The 23,045-nt window shown below is 39.8% G+C and overlaps 1 protein-coding gene across 1 annotated transcript in view; it reads right to left on the bottom strand.

Annotated features, from left to right (window-relative positions):
• Window positions 1-922: 922 nt before the first annotated feature.
• Vom2r60 (vomeronasal 2 receptor, 60) overlaps window positions 923-23,045 on the bottom strand; it is a 114,462-nt gene continuing 92,339 nt past the window's right edge. The window contains 2 exon segments of the mRNA NM_001099480.1: window positions 923-1,842; window positions 7,962-8,085. Of these exon segments, the coding sequence (NP_001092950.1) occupies window positions 923-1,842; window positions 7,962-8,085 (1,044 nt within the window).

The following is a 23,045-nucleotide window of genomic DNA, read 5'->3' on the forward strand; positions in this document are numbered from 1 at the left end:
CTCAGAATGTTGCCTTTCTTTTTTTAATGTTTCTTGTGTTTTCTGTCACAGTCTACATGTCTTTGGGTTTATATGTCTTTTCTTGATTTTGGAGATTTGGTGGTGGTGGTGAATTTCATCAACAGCTTAGACCACAGGGAAAGTAAGCACCACAAGTTCACTGATTTCTTTGCCGGTCTTCACAAAGTCTGAAACCTCAGGAAGCTGGCCCAATACTTAATCTTTTTTTCCTTTGTGATTTTAATTACATTTAGTGTTATTTTTAACCACTATATAAGACATAGAAGTTACTCAAAAAATGAATACTAGAACTACCATAGAATCTAACCATACCACTCTTGGGTATATAGGCCCAGAAGCCATCTAGAGGTATTTGCACATCCATGTACTTGCATGGTAACTAAAAAAAGGAAAAATGCTAGATGAATAGATAAAGTAAATATGGAGCACATTCACAATGGCATTTATTCAGCCTTAAAAATGAATAAAGTCAAGGCATTTAAGAGGAAATTTATGGATTTGGAAATTGTTAAGTTATGTGACTTAAGCCATGATCATAAGTATAGATACCACATTTATTCTCTCTCTCCAGTAACATGAAAGTAGAAAGTAACCGAGAGGGAAGAAAGTCTGGGAGCTGGGAAAGGGGAGGGGCAATGATTCATATATGAATATAGAAATAAAGATTGTTTTAAGACAAGGAACAAGAGGAGACAGAGAGGGGTTGGGGATTTAGCTCAGTGGTAGAGCGCTTGCCTAGCAAGTGCAAGGCCCTGGGTTCGGTCCCCAGCTCCGAAAAAAAGAAAAAGAAAAAAAAAAGAGGAAACAGAGAGGATGGGGGTATCAGTTTGTGAGGGGGATGAATAGGAACAAAATACATGTATGGAAATATAATGTACTAACTTGAAAAATTAATAAAAATTTATGAAGTCTTATAATTATAATGTATTTTGTCTCTGTGACCCTGAATAGAGTTCCTTTGTGGTCTTAACAAAATAATGTAGCATTTGGGGGCAAAGATACAACCAAGAAGTCCTGCACTGGAGACCAAGATGGAGAAGACTTCCACAACTACCATGTGCTTCCCCTTAGTACTGTGGTAGACAGGGAGGAAGGTGACCCAGACACTGCAGAACACCAGCATGCTGAATGTCAGGAACTTGGCTTCATTGAAGGTGTCAGGTAGGTTCCTGGCCAAGAAAGCCAAGGTGAAGCTTCCCAGGGCTAGAGCCCCCAGGTAACCCAGCACACAGTAGAAGGCAGTGACTGAGCCCTTGTTGCACATGATGATAATATGTTCATGTTCAGAGCATGTATCTGTGTCAATGAACGGAGGGGAGTTTCCCAGCCAGACTCCACACAAGATAATTTGGATCAAGGTACAGATGGGAACTATGAAGTTAGGTGCCCGAGTTACCAACAACCACCTGATTCTTCTTCCTGGAGCGGTGACCTTGAAGGCCAGAACCACGGTAATCGTTTTGGCCAAGACAGTGGAAACAGCCACAGTGAACACCACTGCAAATGTGGTCTGTTGCAGGATGCAAGTGGCTGTGTTGGGATGGCCAATGAAGAGAAAAGAGCAGAGAAAACAGAAGTTAAGGGCAATGAGCAGGATGTAGGTGAGAGTGCGGTTATTTGCCTTTACAATGGGAGTGTTCTTCTGCTTCAGAAAGATGCTAAGAACTAGAGATGTCAGTGCAGAGAAGCACAAGGCTATGCAGGACAGACTTATCCCCATGGGGTCTTCATAATCCAGGAAGGTCATAGACTTTTGGAGGCAGTGGTTTTGTGCTGTGTTGGCGTATTGATGGTCTAGACACTGCATACACTGATCCACATCTGGTGAAAATGTATATTTTTGTTATTTCATGATCATTATTCTTTCGCTCATAGCCCCTCTTATTTGAGTAGATTAGCCTGATAGCCTTTCTCTATTACTTCAGATATCAGATGAACATTGTGCAGGGAGTAATGTGACTACAGCATTGTGACATGGACAAAGTTATGATTTCTCCTAAATCAATTATACATTGGTCTGAAGATTCTGACACCATCAGAAACTTAGGAATGTACACTACACAGCCTCAGTTTGATTACAATATTGCCTCCATAGGAAGCACTTCCTGGGATGGGGACCAATGGTCACCAGGTAAATGTACTTGCTGCCCAAGCCTGATGATGTGAGTTTGGATGCCCAGGACCCAGGTAAAGGCTGAACATAGAAACCGAAATGTCTGTAATTCCAGGGCCCCCCTACAGTGACATGAGACACAGAGATAGAATTTGTCTTGGGAGCTCATGGGACATCTAGCCTAGTTAATTCATCTGTGGAGAGACATAGTCTCAAGCAAAAGAGTCAGGTGATGACTGGCTCCCCGATTCCATATGTGCAACATGGTACATGCACTCCTGCTCACAAGGACTCTCTCAATTTAGAAAAGTAACAAATTTCGTGACACTTGCCACATTTGAGCAGTGGTATTTTCAAACTTGGGAGTCTTTATACTGTGAGTAAATAAGTGAGTATTTGTAGTTGTGCTGATGCATATGTGTGCATGAATATGTATGCACACCTGTATTTGTACATGTGTTACCCAGAGGTCAACTTAAGGTACATTCCTCATGAGCCATCTAATTTGCTTTGTAATGTGTGGTCTCTCTGGGGATTGCTAATTAGTCTAGTTTGGCTGGTCAGGGAGTGCCAGGGATTTGTATTTCTGCCTCTCCAATACTGGTGTTATAGGCACATTCCACCACCACACCTGACTTTTTATGTGATTGTCTGTTGGCAAACCCTGCTATTAAGGTTGCAGTCTACCATGTCTGGAAAAGCTCTCCAATTAGCCCTTACTGCCTGTAACTCTAAAAAACCTCTGAGGAAGGTCTGTAGCCTATGGCCAGATTGTAGGTTCAACTTCCTCTTTCCATACAAGAACCTGCCTAGAAGTATTCCTACCCTAGCCATTAATATATATCTACCTTTGAGTTCCTTACCGATTCCCTAAGATCTATATACCCCTGTTCACCCCAAATAAAGTTGAATGAAGTTGGTTCCTAAAGTCAATCTGTCTATCTGTACTCACATCCTCTGGATCCTGCCCCTACCCCCACTCCCTTTGTCCTTGACAGCCAGTGGCCAGCAGCCCTGGGTGAGAAGGAGGTTCACAATTGTTAGAAATTTACCAAAGTTCCCAGGCTTATGGGTAAGTACTTTACTTACTGTGCCATCTCCCCATTGCAATTCTCTTTAGCCTATGGCTTGTTAAAAGACAGTTAATGTTAGATTTACAAAAGATTCAGCTGACTTCAACATAGACCATCAAACAACATGCTAAGGAAGTGGGAATGTCACTTCCCCTCCACTCTAGAGTGAAAAGCCAAAGAGGAGGGGAAATTCTCCAGAAACAACCCTAGTAAACCAAACTTTTGGATGGGATATGTATAGTTCATCCCTCCTCGCAAAGCTTAGGGGCCATCATTGAAGCAGAGGTAGAAGTAATATAAGAGCAAAATGGTGAGGAGGAATGCTGTAGGAAGGCTTCTGGGCGTGATGTGGCAGCTGCACCCATTAACTCAGAGCAGATGCATTTGCCTGAACAAGACTTGTATAAGATCGAGACAGCTAACATTTCCATATGGATCAGGGAGGGTCTCATAAGCTCCCACTCTAGCTTAGGCTATGAGAAGTTTATGGGTTTGGGGGAAGGAAAGTCAATTACCTTTTGGGATGTTCCGGGTAAGTCTACCATTTTCTAGTAGATGTGTGTTTTAGCAGCACTGATTGGATTTAGTGGGTTATAAAGTCAAAAGCGATCAAACAAACAAAAAAATTAAAGATGGCATGAAATTGAGAGGAGAATATTGGAGGATCCATGTATAAAACTACTAAATAGCACATTAAAATATTTTTGAATGGCAGGTCCTAGAATCAAACCATCGGAAGGGATTCTGATGTTCTGTATGAAATAGAAGCTGCAAAGGGACAGGATACCAGCTGTGTCAAGTTAACTTATTAAAGTGGGACAAAGAGGGAGTGGATCATAGACAAAATCCACCAATGGGGCTGGGAAAATGTCTTAGTTAAATGTATGCATGTAACCATGAGGAACTTGAGTTCAATTCCCAGCACTCATGTAAAAGTGCAAGTGCAATTCGCAGCACGTATACTCTCAGAACTAGTTTGGCAAAGACAGGAAGGTCTTTCTAGCTAGCTAGTGTAGCCAAATTAGCAGGCTGCAGTTTTAGTGAAAGATCCTGTCTCAGAAAAGAAGGTGGAGGGTGATACACACTTGTATGTGTGCACATCCTACTCCCCACCTCACACCATCAGCACTACCACTGTGCTTGAGAAAGTAGAAAACTTGGTTTTCCCATCTCTAAAATCTATCCCATATAGTCAGAATGCAAGGGCCATAGAACACTGAACATTCATAGAAGCTGCCATGAAGTCTAATTCTGTGTACATTAACATACTCAGGTAAAAGCTGAACAGTGCCAGTGGCGAAGGAATCATAATTTTAACTAAAATTATCCCGTTGGAGACACTGGCAACATTGTTTAGTTGGGGAAAGCACTTGTTCTACAGGCCTGACAACTTGAGTTTCATTCCTGGACTTGCAAAAAGGTGAGAGGAGAGAACTGATCTCCCACCGTTGTCTTCTCATTTCCATGTATGTCCCATGTGTGTTGTGGTTTGAATAAGAATGGCACCTATGGCTCATATATTTGGATACATGGACATCAGTGAGTGATAGTGCTTGAGAAGGATTAGAAGGCAAGGTCTTGTCAGAGGAAGTGTGTCATGGTGGGGGGTATAGGTTTTGAGGCTTTCAAAAGCCAGTCAGGCCCAGTGGCTCTCTTCCTGTTTCCTGCAGACCCAGATGTAGAACTCTGAGCTATTTCTTTAACACCATGTCTGCCTGTGCCACCAGGCAGCCTACTATGAGGATAATGTACTAAACTTCTGAAGTTAAGCTCTAACAAGTGCTTTCTTTTATAGAAATTGTCAAAGTCAGTGTGGATTTTCATTGCAGTAGAACAATGACCAAGAAGTTGATAACAGAACTAAGGTGTTGCTGTGATTGGGCTGACCATGTTTGTTGTAGGAATGTGGGAGACTTTTGGATTTTGGACCAGAATAGTGGCTGGATGATTTAAGTGGGTCTTAATGTACTATCTTCGATAGAGCATGGAAGACAGTGCAGAGAGCAATGTAGATTATGATGGCTCAAGAGGCTTCACAGGAGGAGAATATTACTCACTAGCCTAGAGATTGTTCTCATGATATTTTGGCGAAGAACGTTGCGGCTTTCTGACTTTGTTAAAAAAAATCTATCTAAGGCTAAATTGAAGGAATTTAGATTAATGGCACTGGTAGAGGAGATTTCAAGACAGTCTAGTATTGAGTGCTGCATGGTTGTTTGTGGTCACCCTTGTGCAGGCCTATAATGGAAAGGAGTAATTTGAGCAAACTAAAATGTATGGTTCTAGGAGATTAGGAACACCAGAAAATGTAATGGAGATAAGACCAGTGTTCAAGGAGATAATACATGAGAAAAGCCAAATGCTAAATAAATAAAGGGAGTGGTAATCTCAGGGAAAGATTCCACCATCCCACCCATCTAAGCTTCCAAATTGTGGAAAGAAATTAAAGAAAAGGTTAAGCAGTGAAAGAAAACATTGACAACAGAAGCCAATAAAGATGTAGTTGAATGAGGGGGCCATGTTCCAGTCCCAGCAAATAGTGGAGTGGTAGCAGCTTCATCCACATGGTTCTGTATTTAGATCAAGAATCCATGAAATGAGCTGTGGAGTCTTCCTCCATAGCTAAGTAAATTATCAGGATTTTTTTAGGCGTATCCCTGAATTGAGACCCAACGAGACCATTGAGTGAAGCTGTGAAGGTGAAGTTTAGATTATGTTGGAGATCCTAAGATATTGGAAATGCCACAGTTGTGGGGTATCTTCTGACCAGGTGTGGGATGAGTCCAAGAGAGAGAAATTATTGCAGACATGTTGTGGTTTGCTCTGGAGTTGTCTGTATTTTGATGCTAATTCCACTGCCCCAAGGACAATTGCCTATTCATGTACTCAGGACTCAGGTGACTTCACCAGATCCTTCTCACCATTTAATTTGTAAAATACAGGTCAGGGCCAGTACAGGATAGAATGAGGCCTGTCATTGGATGAGAAGGAAGGATGGGCAGGAGAAAGGGTTTAAGGTAAGAGGAAGAGAGAGCAGGAGAAGACAGAGAAGCTGGGGACACAACATGGAAACTGATGTTAAGATTCTGTGCTATATCTTTACAGGTTGTTATGAATGTTCTTAAGGTATGAATGTGTACTGGGCTTTGTATGTTTAGGTGGGCAATTATATCTTATCAATTAGATCAAAGGTTATTTTGTTGTGTGTTCTTTCATGTAGTGATTTAAGTGTAAGAGAGTGTGTGATGGCTGGAGAGCCTGGGCTGCTACAGAGTTGGGATGTGTGTTTCTGTCATGGAAACCTGCCTTGGGAACTGGATGGGTAGGAGATTGTTGCTGGCTCAGAGAGAGGCCTTCGGCAGTGTGATATGGGATGGAGCAGACTGGGTGAGATGCTTTGCTGAGTGAGATTAAGATATATATCAGATATCTTGGGGCACCACAGTGCCGGACCAAGAGCGGGTAAAAAGACTGCTTTATTTATTTTTTTCATAATTTTACAACAACACAGACAACAAATCTGGCAGGAGTTGGAAGTACTTAAAGATGCTTTGGCATCAGAAATGGGGATGCAGAATTTGGTTTGCCCTGCCTGTTTTTGGATTTGCACTGATCCAGTATTTCTTGACTTTGGTCCTTTTCTTCTCTTTTGAAATGCTAATGCTTATTTTGCATCATTTTATGTGGGAAGTATGTGATCAGTATTTTTACTTATATTTTACTGGGTGTTGCAATTAAGAGATGGCCTTGAGTTTCAGGAGAGACTTTGAACTTTGGACTTTTAAACAGTATTGACACTGTTATAGAAGTGTTATGGGAACTTTGAAAATTGGACTAACCGCACTTTGACAAACAATATGGCCTCAGTCCTGTGTGTGGGGCTTGGCAGAGAATGGAATCTTTGCTCTGGGGAGCATTTTTCACCTAAACCTGTGGAGTTCAGCACTGTGGAATCAAGACTCACAGAATGAGGTAAAAAGTGGTTTCCTTGGAAACAGATGAAAATCATTTTTAGATACCTCTTTGAGTCTGAGGGAGTTGAGAGCTGCCTATGTTTTAAGCCTGGATGCAAGTGTGAGAGTTCTAAGAATGAGGGTAGCATATCATGTTTGTCCTTCTTCCCTCTTCCACTAGAGATATTTGAAGATCATATCCAGAGATAACATCCACCAGGGAAACATAGTATTTGTCTGTCTCATTCCAAATCCTCCACCAGCTCCTCCCAGTATATAAAAGAGAGGAATTTTAACTCCTATCACAGTCAAATCACTTCTGCCAATCACCTTTTAAGTACTGAAACCTGAATGAGAGTGTGAATGAGAGTGTGAAAGCACCTAGTCATTCTTTGTATGTTGTACATAACCCCAGAAGACACAGAGAGGAGCACTGATGAGTCCTCTAAGCCCTGTGATAACAATCAAAGATATTTCTGAGAAGGCAATTTATTTGCAATAAAATTATTTTTAAAACAAGTTCTTACTATGTAGCCCTGGCTGTCTTGGGATTTGTTATGAAAATCATGCTGGTTGGAAACCCAGACATCTGCTTATCTCTCCCTCCTGAATGAAGAAAGTAGGTGCACCACTAAACTTTGCTCAACATTCATTTTCTTATTAATAAACAACTTGGGCTAGGGGGATGGCTCATTGTGTAAAGTCTTTACAGTAAATGTGAGAATTTGAGCTTAGATGCCCTCAATTCTCATAAAAAAATGGACTATTAGTTAGAAGTAGAGAATTTCTCCATACACTTACCTGTTTCATTGGAAATTTCATTCTCTGGGCATGGAACGCAGTCAAAACAACAGCTCACTTTTCCTTCTGGGAGGGATTTTCTGAATCCAGGACCACAACTTTCACTGCATATAGACCTGGGAGTCTGAGGATAATCACATATGTGTAGGTTATATTCTGATTTTTGCCTACTCCTCTAATGAGCATATTGCTCATAGAAGTGGATCATTAATCAACATAGTCTTTTATCCATAAATAACTGGATGTTGCTATTGATTGTACATGACATGTCCAATGAATGGTGATGAGCTTTAATGTGTGCTGTGACTTGGACATGGTGAAGCCTTTAATTGGGGAGATCTTGGGCTTGGGAAGATGGCTAAGTATAAGGGCATGTAACTCTCTTGGTGAGGTGCTGAATTTGGTTCCCAGAACCCATATTACATGGCTCAAAACTGCCTGTAACTCCAGATTCAGGAAATCAAATAGCCCCTTTTGGCCTCCATGGGCACCTGCACTCAACAGGTAGATATGTGTGTATTCATAGAATTAATGAAAAACAAAAAAAATTTTTAAAGGAAAGTAAGTTAGTCATTGGAGGTTTGTCATTGGGAGACATATTGCAACAATGGCCTAATCCTACCTCTGTTTTTGCTAGCTGGCTGCCATGAGGTGAGTGGCTTTTACTTCTACAAATCACACCACACTACTGTACATCACCACAAATTCAAAAGTAACAGTTAAATGTGTCTCTGATATAAACCACCAAACTCATCCTGAAGATATGTTGTCAATAATGAAAACACACAGCATTTACATACACATTAGTAATGAATGTGCTTTAGTTACATAAAATAGATGAGAAAATTCTTTTCCTTAAATTGGAAATATAAAGTTTAAAAAGTATATTCATGGTTTAGGAGATTGCTGGGTATGATGGTGGATTAAAAGTTGCTTCTGAAAAGACTCAATGAAAGAGTCCCAGTAAGGAACAAGAGATTCTACTTTTAGCATAGAAATAAAAAAGGAAAAAAAAAAAAGAAATAAGCCTATTGGAATTTTTCTTTTCAAAGGAATAGCCAAATGAGCACCAAGTTTCACCATCTTGCCTGCACCAGATAAAGGACAAAGGTAGCAGCCAATGAGATTTTGTGTCTTCTAGACATCAACACTAGAAAAACAGCAGGTAGAATTGTGTCAACCCAGTGTACAGAGAGGCACACGGTGGGTGGCTTGATGACTGGAACATAACCAGGTGAGCACATGGAAGCCGAAAAGAGGAACAGGAGCTTGGAGTTGAGATTCTCTCTGGGCATCCTGGAGATGACTGCCTGAGCAGAATACACCCCTGTCAATGCCTTGGTGAACTACTGTGAGATATTTTATCTACTATTATTCATGCCTGTAAAACATGTACTATGTTTCTCACTCCTACTTTACTCTCTCTATCCTTATTTTCACAATTCCCTCCTCATTTTACAACTGAATCAAGGGTGCTCTATCTGTTAGGGATATTTTGTCTGATCAGTACTCTAGTGATGCTATCTCTGAACCATGGTAGGGAAACAGGAAAAACATACAAGTGTCTTCTAATGCAAATTCACTTCAATATTTTTGTGAAATTACTGTATTTGTTATTGTTATTGACTCTTCCCCATTAGAAGCAGTAATTGATGGAAAGACATCACATGCTCAAAGATGCATAGATTTAATATGAAAATAACCACTCCAACCTCTGTGTACAGATTCAATACAATCTCAACTAAAATCCCCATCTTATTCTCACAGCAACAGGACTATTCTAAATTTTATATGAAGCCTCAAGAGGTCCTGGATAGAAAAATTAGCCTGAATGGAAAAATGCTGAAGGGATTACAATTCCAAATCTTAAGATACATTACAGAGTCAAAGTAACAAATCAATAAGGTATTGACACAAAACCAGACATGTATACTACTGAAACAAAGTTGAAGATCCAAAAATGAGTACATGTAATTTCAGCTACTTAATATGTGACAAAAGTTGAAAAACTGGAGTAAAGAAAGCACTTTTAACAAATGGTGCCAGGGAAAATGGCTCTCCATGTTTAGAAGAAAATTAGTTCTGTATCTATCATGCTGCACAGGAACTAACTCCAAATGAATCAAAGTCTTAAACATTAAACTTGAAACAGTCAACTGCTAGAAGAAAACCTAGGCAGCATCCCTTATGACATGTGTATAGGAAAGGACTTTTGAAATATGACTTTATTTGTCCAAACATTAAGGCCTATGATTCACAACTGGGACCTAATAAAACTCAGAGACTTGTGAACAGCTAAATGAAGAGGAAGCTCTCAGAGTGGGAAAGAATCTTTTTCAGCTATTCATGTGGCAGAAGGTTAACATTGACAGTATATAAAGAACTAAAAAAATAAAGTGTAACAAAAAACATATCCTCCCACCAAATTAAAAAAAAGCAAATGACTCATCAAAAACTGGGTTGGGACATGAATAGAGAGTTCCCCATACATAAAATACAATTAAAAATAAAAATAAAATCGCTAAGTTTAGGCTGAAGAGATGACTCAGTGGTTGAGAGCACTGACTGCTCTTCCAGAGAACCTAGGTTCAATTCCCAGCTTGTACATTGCAGCTCACAACTGACCATAGCATCAAGATCTGACATCCTCAGACATATATGCAGATAAAACACCAATACATATAAATAAATTATAAGTGACTAAAATATTTTGAAAAAGGTTTAACATCTCTGGAAATTAGGGAGATGCAAATTAAATAGCTTTGAGATTTGTCTTACGTAAGTCAGAATGGAAATGCCCCATGGAACAAGAATCAAGCTTTAGGGCTCTTGGGGAAAGGGCAAACCCTACTGACTGTTTGTGGGACTGTAAACTGGTATAACCACTAAGAATATCAGGAAAATTCTCAACTAAGTAAAAATGAATCTATCCTATCACTCAGCTATACCACTCTTTGGAATGTGTCCAAAGGACTTAACGTCCTACTCTAGGTACTTTCTCATTACTGCTCTATTCATAATAGCTAGGAAACTGAGACAACCTAAATGTCCTACAACTGACAAATGGAAGACTATTTAGCTGTAAAAAATAAAATTATGAATTTGTGAGGAAATAGATGGAATTAGAAGAGACCATATTGAGTGATCTTGAATAACAAAACTCCAATATCAGACGGAAGAAGCCATCTTTTGAGTTGTTGGCCAGGGCTGTCCCAGAAAGTTTCGTAAGTGTAGACTACTTCTATTGCCTTTGGTTGCCTCCCTAGAGGTAGAAGGTAAATCCCCTGTAAAAGTAATTCTTGAGGGTTTTCTTTGCCTCCCATGTACCTGAATAACTCCAGGAATTTCTACATCTGTTCTAGTTCTTTTTAGCACCCGAATAATAGACGCATAGACCTGGAATTCTTTTTTTTCCCTTTTTTTTATTAACTTGAGTATTTCTTTTTTTAAAGATTTATTCATTTATTATATATAAGTACACTGTAGCTGTCTTCAGATACACCAGAAGAGGGCATCAGATCTCACTACAGATGGTTGTGGGCCACCATGTGGTTGCTGGGAATTGAACTCAGGTCCTCTGGAAGAGCAGTCAGTGCTCTTAACCGCTGAGCCATCTCTCCAGCCCCTTGAGTATTTCTTATATACATTTCGAGTTTTATTCCCTTTCCCGGTTTCCGGGCAAACATCCCTCTCCCCCCTCCCGTTCTTTATGGGTGTTCCCCTCCCCATCCTCCCCCCATTGCCGCCCTCCCCCCAACAATCTAGTTCACTGGGGGTTCAGTCTTAGCAGGACCCAGGGCTTCCCCTTCCACTGGTGCTCTTACTAGGATATTCATTGCTACCTATGAGGTCAGAGTCCAGGGTCAGTCCATGTATAGTCTTTAGGTAGTGGCTTAGTCCCTGGAAGCTCTGGTTGCTTGGCATTGTTGTTCATATGGGGTCTCGAGCCCCTTCAAGCTCTTCTAGTTCTTTCTCTGATTCCTTCAACGGGGGTCCCGTTCTCAGTTCAGTGGTTTGCTGCTGGCATTCGCCTCTGTATTTGCTGTATTCTGGCTGTGTCTCTCGGGAGAGATCTACATCCGGCTCCTGTTGGCCTGCACTTCTTTGCTTCATCCATCTTGTCTAATTGGGTGGCTGTATATGCATGAGCCACATGTGGGGCAGGCTCTGAATGGGTGTTCCTTCTGTCTCTGTTTTTTTTTTCTTTTTAAAAAAAGTACCATATTTTATTGAAAGGAATTAAAAATGTCAGTTGTTGGTTACTATCTTTTTTTTTGGATTTTTTTTTTATTAACTTGAGTATTTCTTTTTTTTCTTTTCTTTCTTTTTTTTTTTTTTTTGTTAATTTGAGTATTTCTTATATACATTTCGAGTGTTATTCCCTTTCCCGGTTTCCGGGCAAACATCCCCCTCTCCCCGCCCCTTCCTTATGGGTGTTCCCCTCCCCACCCTCCCCCCATTGCCGCCCTCCCCCTAACAGTCTAGTTCACTGGGGGTTCAGTCTTAGCAGGACCCAGGACTTCCCCTTCCACTGGTGCTCTTACTAGGATATTCATTGCTACCTATGTGGTCAGAGTCCAGGGTCAGTCCATGTATAGTCTTTGGGTAGTGGCTTAGTCCCTGGAAGCTCTGGTTGCTTGGCATTGTTGTTCATATGGGGTCTCGAGCCCCTTCAAGCTCTTCCAGTTCTTTCTCTGATTCCTTCAACGGGGGTCCTATTCTCAGTTCAGTGGTTTGTTGCTGGCATTTGCCTCTGTATTTGCTGTATTCTGGCTGTTTCTCTCAGGAGCGATCTACATCCGGCTCCTGTTGGCCTGCACTTCTTTGCTTCATCCATCTTGTCTAATTGGGTGGCTGTATATGTATGGGCCACATGTGGGGCAGGCTCTGAATGGGTGTTCCTTCAGTCTCTGTTTTAATCTTTGCCTCTCTCTTCCCTGCCAAGGGTATTCTTGTTCCCCTTTTAGAGAAGGAGTGAAGCATTCACATTTTGATCATCCGTCTTGAGTTTCATTTGTTCTAGGCATCTAGGGTAATTCAAGCATTTGGGCTAATAGCCACTTATTAATGAGTGCATACCATGTATGTCTTTCTGTGATTGGGTTACCTCACTCAGAATGATATTTTCCAGTTCCGACCATTTGCCTACGAATTTCATAAGGTCATTGTTTTTGATAGCTGAGTAATATTCCATTGTGTAGATGAACCACATTTTCTGTATCCATTTGTCTGTTGAAGGGCATCTGGGTTCTTTCCAGCTTCTGGCTATTATAAATAAGGCTGTGATGAACATAGTGGAGCACGTGTCTTTTTTATATGTTGGGGCATCTTTTGGGTATATGCCCAAGAGAGGTATAGCTGGATCCTCAGGCAGTTCAATGTCCAATTTTCTGAGGAACCTCCAGACTGATTTCCAGAATGGTTGTACCAGTATGCAATCCCACCAACAATGGAGGAGTGTTCCTCTTTCTCTGCATCCTCGCCAGCATCTGCTGTCACCTGAGTTTTTGATCTTAGCCATTCTCACTGGTGTGAGGTGAAATCTCAGGGTTGTTTTGATTTGCATTTCCCTTATGACTAAAGATGTTGAACATTTCTTTAGGTGTTTCTCAGCCATTCGGCATTCCTCAGCTGTGAATTCTTTGTTTAGCTCTGAACCCCATTTTTTAATAGGGTTATTTGTCTCCCTGCGGTCTAACTTCTTGAGTTCTTTATATATTTTGGATATAAGGCCTCTATCAGTTGTAGGATTGGTAAAGATCTTTTCCCAATCTGTTGGTTGCCGTTGTGTCCTAAACACAGTGTCCTTTGCCTTACAGAAGCTTTGCAGTTTTATGAGATCCCATTTGTCGATTCTTGATCTTAGAGCATAAGCCATTTGTGTTTTGTTCAGGAAATTTTTTCCAGTGCCCATGTGTTCCAGATGCTTCCCTAGTTTTTCTTCTATTAGTTTGAGTGTATCTGGTTTGATGTGGAGGTCCTTGATCCACTTGGACTTAAGCTTTGTACAGGGTGATAAGCATGGATCGATCTGCATTCTTCTACATGTTGACTTCCAGTTGAACCAGCACCATTTGCTGAAAATGCTATCTTTTTTCCATTGGATGGTTTTGGCTCCTTTGTCAAAAATCAAGTGACCATAGGTGTGTGGGTTCATTTCTGGGTCTTCAATTCTGTTCCATTGGTCTATCTGTCTGTCTCTGTACCAATACCATGCAGTTTTTATCACTATTGCTCTGTAATACTGCTTGAGTTCAGGGATAGTGATTCCCCCTGAAGTCCTTTTATTGTTGAGGATAATTTTAGCTATCCTGGGTTTTTTGTTATTCCAGATGAATTTGCAAATTGTTCTGTCTAACTCTTTGAAGAATTGGATTGGTATTTTGATGGGGATTGCATTGAATCTGTAGATCGCTTTTGGTAAAATGGCCATTTTTACTATATTAATCCTGCCAATCCATGAGCATGGGAGATCTTTCCATCTTCTGAGGACTTCTTCAATTTCTTTCTTCAGAGTCTTGAAGTTCTTATTGTACAGATCTTTTACTTGCTTGGTTAAAGTCACACCGAGGTACTTTATATTATTTGGGTCTATTATGAAGGGTGTCGTTTCCCTAATTTCTTTCTCGGCTTGTTTCTCTTTTGTGTAGAGGAAGGCTACTGATTTATTTGAGTTAATTTTATACCCAGCCACTTTGCTGAAGTTGTCTATCAGCTTTAGTAGTTCTCTGGTGGAACTTTTGGGATCACTTAAATATACTATCATATCATCTGCAAATAGTGATATTTTGACTTCTTTTCTGATCTGTATCCCCTTGACCTCCTTTTGTTGTCTGATTGCTCTGGCTAGAACTTCAAGAACTATATTGAATAAGTAGGGAGAGAGTGGGCAGCCTTGTCTAGTCCCTGATTTTAGTGGGATTGCTTCAAGTTTCTCTCCATTTAGTTTAATGTTAGCAACTGGTTTGCTGTATGTGGCTTTTACTATGTTTAGCTATGGGCCTTGAATTCCTATTCTTTCCAGGACTTTTATCATGAAGGGGTGTTGAATTTTGTCAAATGCTTTCTCAGCATCTAATGAAATGATCATGTGGTTTTGTTCTTTCAGTTTGTTTATATACTGGATCACGTTGATGGTTTTCCATATATTAAACCATCCTTGCATGCCTGGGATGAAGCCTACTTGATCATGGTGGATGATTGTTTTGATGTGCTCTTGGATTCGGTTTGCCAGAATATTATTGAGTATTTTTACGTCGATATTCATAGGGAAATTGGTCTGAAGTTCTCTTTCTTTGTTGTGTCTTTGTGTGGTTTAGGTATAAGAGTAATTGTGGCTTCATAGAAGGAATTCGGTAGTGCTCCATCTGTTTCAATTTTGTGCAATAGTTTGGATAATATTGGTATGAGGTCTTCTATGAAGGTCTGATAGAATTCTGCACTAAACCCGTCTGGACCTGGGCTCTTTTTGGTTGGGAGACCTTTAATGACTGCTTCTATTTCCTTAGGAGTTATGGGGTTGTTTAACTGGTTTATCTGTTCCTGATTTAACTTCGGTACCTGGTATCTGTCTAGGAAATTGTCCATTTAGACCTGGAATTCTTATTAACAAGCTTCAAGTTCTAAACTGGGTAGGTTCTGAGCTATCCTAACCCGAGAAGCTGCTATTCCCAAGCCATATGCCCCATTTCTAGCCATCTGGTTATGTCCTGGCTCACTCTGGTCCATATGTGTCCACATGACTGATTTCTTCCCATGACTTCATGGAAAATCATCCTGGTCCATCCACATTGTCTCTCCCCCTTTTCCTTTTCTCCTCTCTCCCTAATCTTCCTTCTCTTTGGGAAAACCTGCTGGGATGGGAAGTCCTGCCCTATTCTTTTCTCCACAGGCCCTTGTCTGATTAGCTGTTGATAAACCAGAGGTGATTGGAAACAATTATTTTATAACACAGAGACTGGAGATCCAGACAACAACAAGATATCTATGGATGGAAAACAGCAACTGAATATAGACTGCACAAAACCATCCCCCAACATTCACCATTGGTAAAGACACTGTATGCTGCAAAAATGGCAAGGAGATCCCTCAACTGGAACTGATATGAATTTGTATTCCCTGAGGACTAGCTTTCACAATACCAAAAGATAGCATGTAAGCTTTTAAAGGAAGGTAGAAACCAACAGCCCTACCCAGCCATGACGCCTATGAACCACATCAACTCTGAGCACGACAGAATAACTCTAAGAGTGTAATAATGGTGTTGGATAGCTTTTTTGGTAACCAACAGCTTCCTAAGTGGACTTAGACTTGTTAAATGAGATGGAAACCATGCCTGGTATGGCAAGCAGATAACTACTCACTACTAGTGAAGTCATGTTTATTGGAGGAGAATCTCCAGCCACTAATTTACTAAATCAGCAAAATCCTTAGCAACAATATAAAACATTTGCCCATATACCCACAGATAAGTGTAGCCTTCACCCCACATCAAGAAAACGTCTTTTTTCAATACTTGGAGACCACTACAGGAAATCACAAACAATCCAAATGCACAGCTGTGGATCCAGTACTAGTGGATAAACAGATGCATCCCTAAAATACATTAACACATAACGATCAAGATATATTGAGAAAGACGGGACAGACAGATTAAAAAAGTCAGAGGATCAGAGTTTTCTGTAGGATCATGGCTATTATTAATGTCAGAATTTACACCCATAATGTCTCACCAGTGTAACTGCCTGAAATGAGCTGAACAAGGCAGACAACAACAAATATGCTAAGCTGGATGCGGAAAAGACATTGAGGTCTAACTCTTCATAAAGAATTACAGAATAACAGAAACTAAGGAAATTTAAAAAACACATTAGGTCTTACTTAAAAAAACCTACTCCATAAAACGGAAAATATAAGTGAAATGGATGATTTTCTAGACAGATACTACATACCAAAGTTATGTCAAGATCAGGTAAATTATCTAAACAGTCTCAAAAACATTAAGGAAATAGAAGCAGTCATTAAAAGTCTCCTAACGAATGAACAAAACAAAACAAACAAAAGAGAAAAGAAAAGAAAGAAAGAAAGAAAGAAAGAAAGAAAGAAAGAAAGAGGCCCAAGGCTAGAAGGTTTTAGTGCAGAATTCTTCCAGACTTTCAACGATGAGCTAATACCAATGCTCCTCATAGAAAATGGTGATGGAGGATGGGATGGGGGATTCCAAAAGGGAAACCAGGAAAGGAGGTAACACTTGAACTATAAATAAATAAAATATCCAATAAAAATTGCTGTAAAAATAGAAATTGAATAATGCTACATCATTCATACTTTTAGGCCATAGTTACCCTGATACCTAAACCATACAGATTCAACAAAGAGAACTTCAGACTAATGTCACTTATGAATATCAACATCAAAATACTGAGTAGAATTCTAACAAACTGAATCCAAGAATACATCAAAAACACCATTGACTATGATCAAATAGGCTTCATCCCTAGGATGAATATACAGAAATCCATCAACATTTTCTACTCTATAAAGAAATCCAGAGAGAGGGATGAAATGACATGATCATCTCATTAGATGTGGAGAAAGCCTTCAACAAAATCTGACATTTGTTCATGTTAAAAGGCTTGGAGAGATCAGGGATTCAAGCACACATCCAAGCCTAATAAACTGCAAGCTAGCATCAAATTAAATGGAGAAAAACTTGAAGTCATTCCACTAAAATCAGAGACAAGACAAGACAAGACTGGCAACACTCCCTTTCTATTCAATATAGTGCTTGAAGTTCTAGCTAGAAAAATAAGACAACAAAAGGAGATCAAGGGGGTCCAAATTGGAAAGGAGAGATATAGGTATTACAATTCTCAGAGAATATAATAGTATACATATGTGAATCTCAAAATTCTACCAGACAACTTTTACAGCTGATTCAGTAAAGTTGCTTGATATAAAATTAACTCAAATCAATATTCCTTCTTTATACATTGATGAATTGGAGAAGAAAGAAATTAGGGAAACACAATAGCCACAAATAATATAAAACATCTTGGTGTAACTCTAATCAATCAAGTGAAAGATCTGTATGCCAAGAACCTCAAGTCCCTCAAAAAAGAAATTGAAGAAGATATCAGTAGATGAGAAGATCGCCCATGCTCATAAACTGGAAGAATTAACAGTGAAAATGATCATTTTACCAAAAGCAACCTACAGATTTAATGCAATTCCCATCAAAATTCCAACACATTTTTAAATAGACCTTGAAAGAACAATTCTCAACTTCAGGATATCAAAAACAATCCTGAGCAGTGAATGACTTTCTGGGGAAACCATTATCCCAGACCTTGAGCTCTACTACAGAGCAATAGTAGTAAAACTGAATGATATTGTTACAGAAACAGTCAAGGTGATCAATGGAACCGAATTAAACCCACACACCTATGGTTACTTGATTTTGACAAAGAAGCCAAAACATAGAATTAAAAAAAAAAAAAAGAAAGCATCCATTGAACTGCCTGAGGATCCAGCTATACCTCTCTTGGGCATATACCCAAAAGATGCCCCAACATATAAAAAAGACACGTGCTCCACTATGTTCATCGCAGCCTTATTTATAATAGCCAGAAGCTGGAAAGAACCCAGATGCCCTTCAACAGAGGAATGGATACAGAAAATGTGGTACATCTACACAATGGAATATTACTCAGCTATCAAAAACAACGGCTTTATGAAATTCGTAGGCAAATGATTGGAACTGGAAAATATCATCCTGAGTGAGGTAACCCAATCACAGAAAGACATACATGGTATGCACTCACTGATAAGTGGCTATTTGCCCAAATGCTTGAATTACCCTAGATGCCTAGAACAAATGAAACTCAAGATGGATGATCAAAATGTGAATGCTTCACTCCTTCTCTAAAAGGGGAACAAGAATACCCTTGGCAGGGAAGAGAGAGGCAAAGATTAAAACAGAGACTGAAGGAACACCCATTCAGAGCCTGCCCCACATGTGGCCCATACATATACAGCCACCCAATTAGACAAGATGGATGAAGCAAAGAAGTGCAGACCGACAGGAGCCGGATGTAGATCGCTCCTGAGAGAAACAGCCAGAATACAGCAAATACAGAGGCGAATGCCAGCAGCAAACCACTGAACTGAGAATAGGACCCCCGTTGAAGGAATCAGAGAAAGAACTGGAAGAGCTTGAAGGGGCTCGAGACCCCATAGGTACAACAATGCCAAGCAACCAGAGCTTCCAGGGACTAAGCCACTACCTAAAGACTATACATGGACTGACCCTGGACTGTGACCTCATAGGTAGCAATGAATATCCTAGTAAGAGCACCAGTGGAAGGGGAAGCCCTGGGTCCTGCTAAGACTGAACCCCCAGTGAACTAGACTATGGGGGGAGGGCGGCAATGGGGGGAGGGTTGGGAGGGGAACACCCATAAGGAAGGGGAGGGGGGAGGGGGATGTTTGCCCGGAAACCAAAGAATTATTATTAATATTAAATAAATTAAAAAAAAACCACAGCTAAATTCCAACTTAAAAAAAAAAGGAAAGCATCTTCAACAAATGGTTCTAGTCTAGATATCTGCATATGTAGAGAAATGCAAATAGATCCATAATTATTATCCTGCAGAAATTCAAGTCCAAATGGGTCAAGAACCTTAACATAAACCTGGATACACTAAATCTCATCGAAGAGAGAACTTGACCTCATTGGTAGAGGAGACAATTTCCTGAACAGAATACCAATGGCTCACACTATAAGATCAGCAATGAAAAATGGAACCTCATGAAACTGAAAAGATTCTGTAAGGCAAATGACAATGCCAATAAATCAAATGGGCAGTGAACAAATTGGGAAATATCTTCACTAACCATACATCTGACAGAGGACTAATAACCAAAATATACAATGAACTTAAGAACTTAGACTCCAACAAACCAAATAGCTCAATTATAAAATGGAGTACAAAACTAAACAGAGGATTCTCAAGAGGGGAATTTCTAATGGCCAAGAAACACTTAAAATGTTCACCATCCTTAGTTAATGTGAATCAAACAACTCTGAGATTCCACCTTACACCAATCAGAATGGCTAAGGTCAAAAGCTCATGCAACAACATATAGTGGTAAGGGTGTGGAGAAAGGGGGAACACTCCTCCATTGTTGGTGGTATTATAAACTTTTACAGACATTCCTGAAATCAATCTGTGGTTTCTTAGAAAATCGGAAATAGTTCTACCTAAAGACACAGGTAACTATACAGCTCCTGGACATATACTCAAAAACTGCTCCACCATACTACAAGGATATGTGCTCTACTATGTTCATAGGAGACTTCTTCATAATAGCTAGAAATTGAAAACAATGGGGACATCCCTCAACCTAAGAATGGATGAAGAAAATATGGTTCATTTATACAATGAAATACTATACAGTTAATTAGAATAAGGATGTGAATTTTGTAGGCAATTAATAGAACTAGAAAATGTCCTCTTGATCTAGGTAACCCAGACTCAAAGACATGCACTGTATGAATTCACTGATAAGTGGATACTAGCTAAAATGTACAGAATACCCATGATAAACCCCTCAAAACCAAATAAGTTAAATAAGAAGGGAGGCCGAAGAGAGAATGCTTGAATCTTACTTAAATGGGGAACAAAATATTCATAAGAGGCAGAGGGAGTGAGGGATCTTAATATGAGAGTGAATGGGGAGGAGGATAGGGGTAGAATCAGGTGTGGGGAGACACAGGAGAGAGATTTAGAGGACCAGAGTGGTTGGGGAAGTGTGAGGATGGTGGGAATCTGTAGGAAGTTCCAGAGATCTGGGGTGGGGGAGGCTCCCAGGAGTTAATATGGGTGACTTCAGCTGAGATGCCTAACAGCTGGGGACATGGAACTTGAAAAGGCCACCTTCTGTAACAAGACAGGATCTAGAATAGAGACAAACCCACCCACAAAACTTTCTACCCAAAATCCGTTCTATCTAAAAGAAATGCAGAGACAAGGAAAGCAGAGACTGAATAAGTGGGGAGAGAGTGGATAGCCATGTCTAGTGCCTGATTTCAGTGGGATTGCTTCAAGATTCTCATCTTTTTGTTTGATGCTGGCTACTGGTTTGCTGCATACTGCTTTTACTATGTTTAGGTATGGTCTTAAATTCCTGATCTTTCCAAGACTTTTAAAATGAAGGGGTGTTGAATTTTGTGAAAAGCTTTCTCAGCATCTATTGAGATGATCATATGGTTTTTTTCTTTGAGTTGGTTTACATAGTGGATTACGTTGATGGATTTCCATATATTGAACCATCCTTTCATCCCTGGGATGAAACATACCTGATAATGATGGATGATCATTTTTTGATGAGTTTTTAGATTCAGTTTGTGAGAATTTTATTGAGTACTTTTTTGTCAATATTCATAAGGGAAATTGGTCTGAAGTTCTCTCTTTGTTGGTTCTTTGTGTGGTTTAGGTAGAAGTGTAATTGTGGCTTCATAGAAGGAATTGGTTAGTGCTCTTTCTCACTCTCTCCCTACTTATTCACTATACTACTCAAAGTCCTAGCCAGAGCAATCAGACAACAAAAGGAAGTCAAAAGGATACAAATGTGAAAGGAAGAATTCAAATTATCACTATGTGCAGATGATATGATAGTATACCTAAGTGACCAGAAAAGTTCCACCAGAGAACTACTAAGCCTGATAACCAACTTCAGCAAAGTGGCTGGGTATAACATTAACTCAAACAAATTGGCAGCCTTCCTCTACTAAAAGGATAAACAGGTTGTGAAAAAATTAGGGAAAGGATATGCTTCATGGTAGTCACAAATAGTATAAAATACCTCCTTGTGACTCTAACCAAGCAAGTGAAAGATCTATATGTCAAGAAGTTCAAGTCTCTGAAGAAAGAAATTGAAGATCTCAGAAGATTGAAAGATCTCCCATGCTCATGGATTGGCAGGATTTATATATTAAAAATGGCCATTTTTGCCAAAGGCAATCTACAGATTCAATGCATTCCCCCATCAAAATTCCAACTCAATTCTTCATTGAGTTAGAAAGATCAATTTGCAAATTCACTTGGAATAATAAAAAACTCAGCATAGTGAAAACTATTCTCAACAATAGAAGAACTTCTGGTGGAATCACTATCCCTGATACATACATCAAGCAGTATTACAGAGCAATAGTCATAAAAACTGTATGGTATTAGCACAGAGACAGGCAGATAGATCAATGGAGTAGAATTGAGGATCCAGTAGAATTGAACCCACACACCTATGGTCACTTCATCATTGACAATGTAGCAAAAACCATCCAGTGGATAAAAGATAACATTTTCAACAAATGGTAGAACAGCATGTAGAAGAATGCAAATTGACCAATTCTTATCAACCTGTACAAAGCTCAAGTTGAAGTGGATCAAGGACCTTCAGATAAAACCAGATACACTCAAATCAGTAGAAGAAAATGTGGGGAAGAGCCTAGAACACATGGGGACTGGGGAAAATTTTCTGAACAAAGCACTGTTGGCTTATGCTCTAAGATCAAGAATCAACAAATGGGACTTTATAAAACTGCAAAGCTTCTGTAAGGCAAAGGACTGTCATTAGGACAAAATGGCAACCAACAGATTGGGAAAAGATCTTTACCAATCCTACATCTGATAGAGGGCTAATATTCAATATATCCAAAGACCTCAAGAAGTTAACTTCAGTGAGTCCAATAATCCTATTAAAAATTTGGTACAGAGCCAAACAAAGAATTCTTAGCTGAGGAATATCAAATTGCTGAGAAGTTCCAAAAGAAATGTTCAACATTCTTAGTCATTAGGGAAATGCAAATGAAAACAACCCTGAGATTTCACCTCACACCTGTTAGAATGGCTAAGACTGAAAACTCAGGTGACAACAGATCCTGGCAAGGAAGTAGAGAATGAGGAACACTCCTCCACTCTTGGTGGGATTGCAATCTGGTACAACCATTTTGGGAATCAGTTTGGAGTTTCCTCAGAAAATTGGACATTGTACTACCTGAGGACCCAGCTATACCAATGCTGG

The sequence above is a fragment of the Rattus norvegicus genome, chromosome 12 (genome assembly GCF_021556685.1).
Source record: "Rattus norvegicus strain SHRSP/BbbUtx chromosome 12, alternate assembly SHRSP_T2T, whole genome shotgun sequence".
Taxonomy (NCBI): Eukaryota; Metazoa; Chordata; class Mammalia; order Rodentia; family Muridae; genus Rattus; species Rattus norvegicus.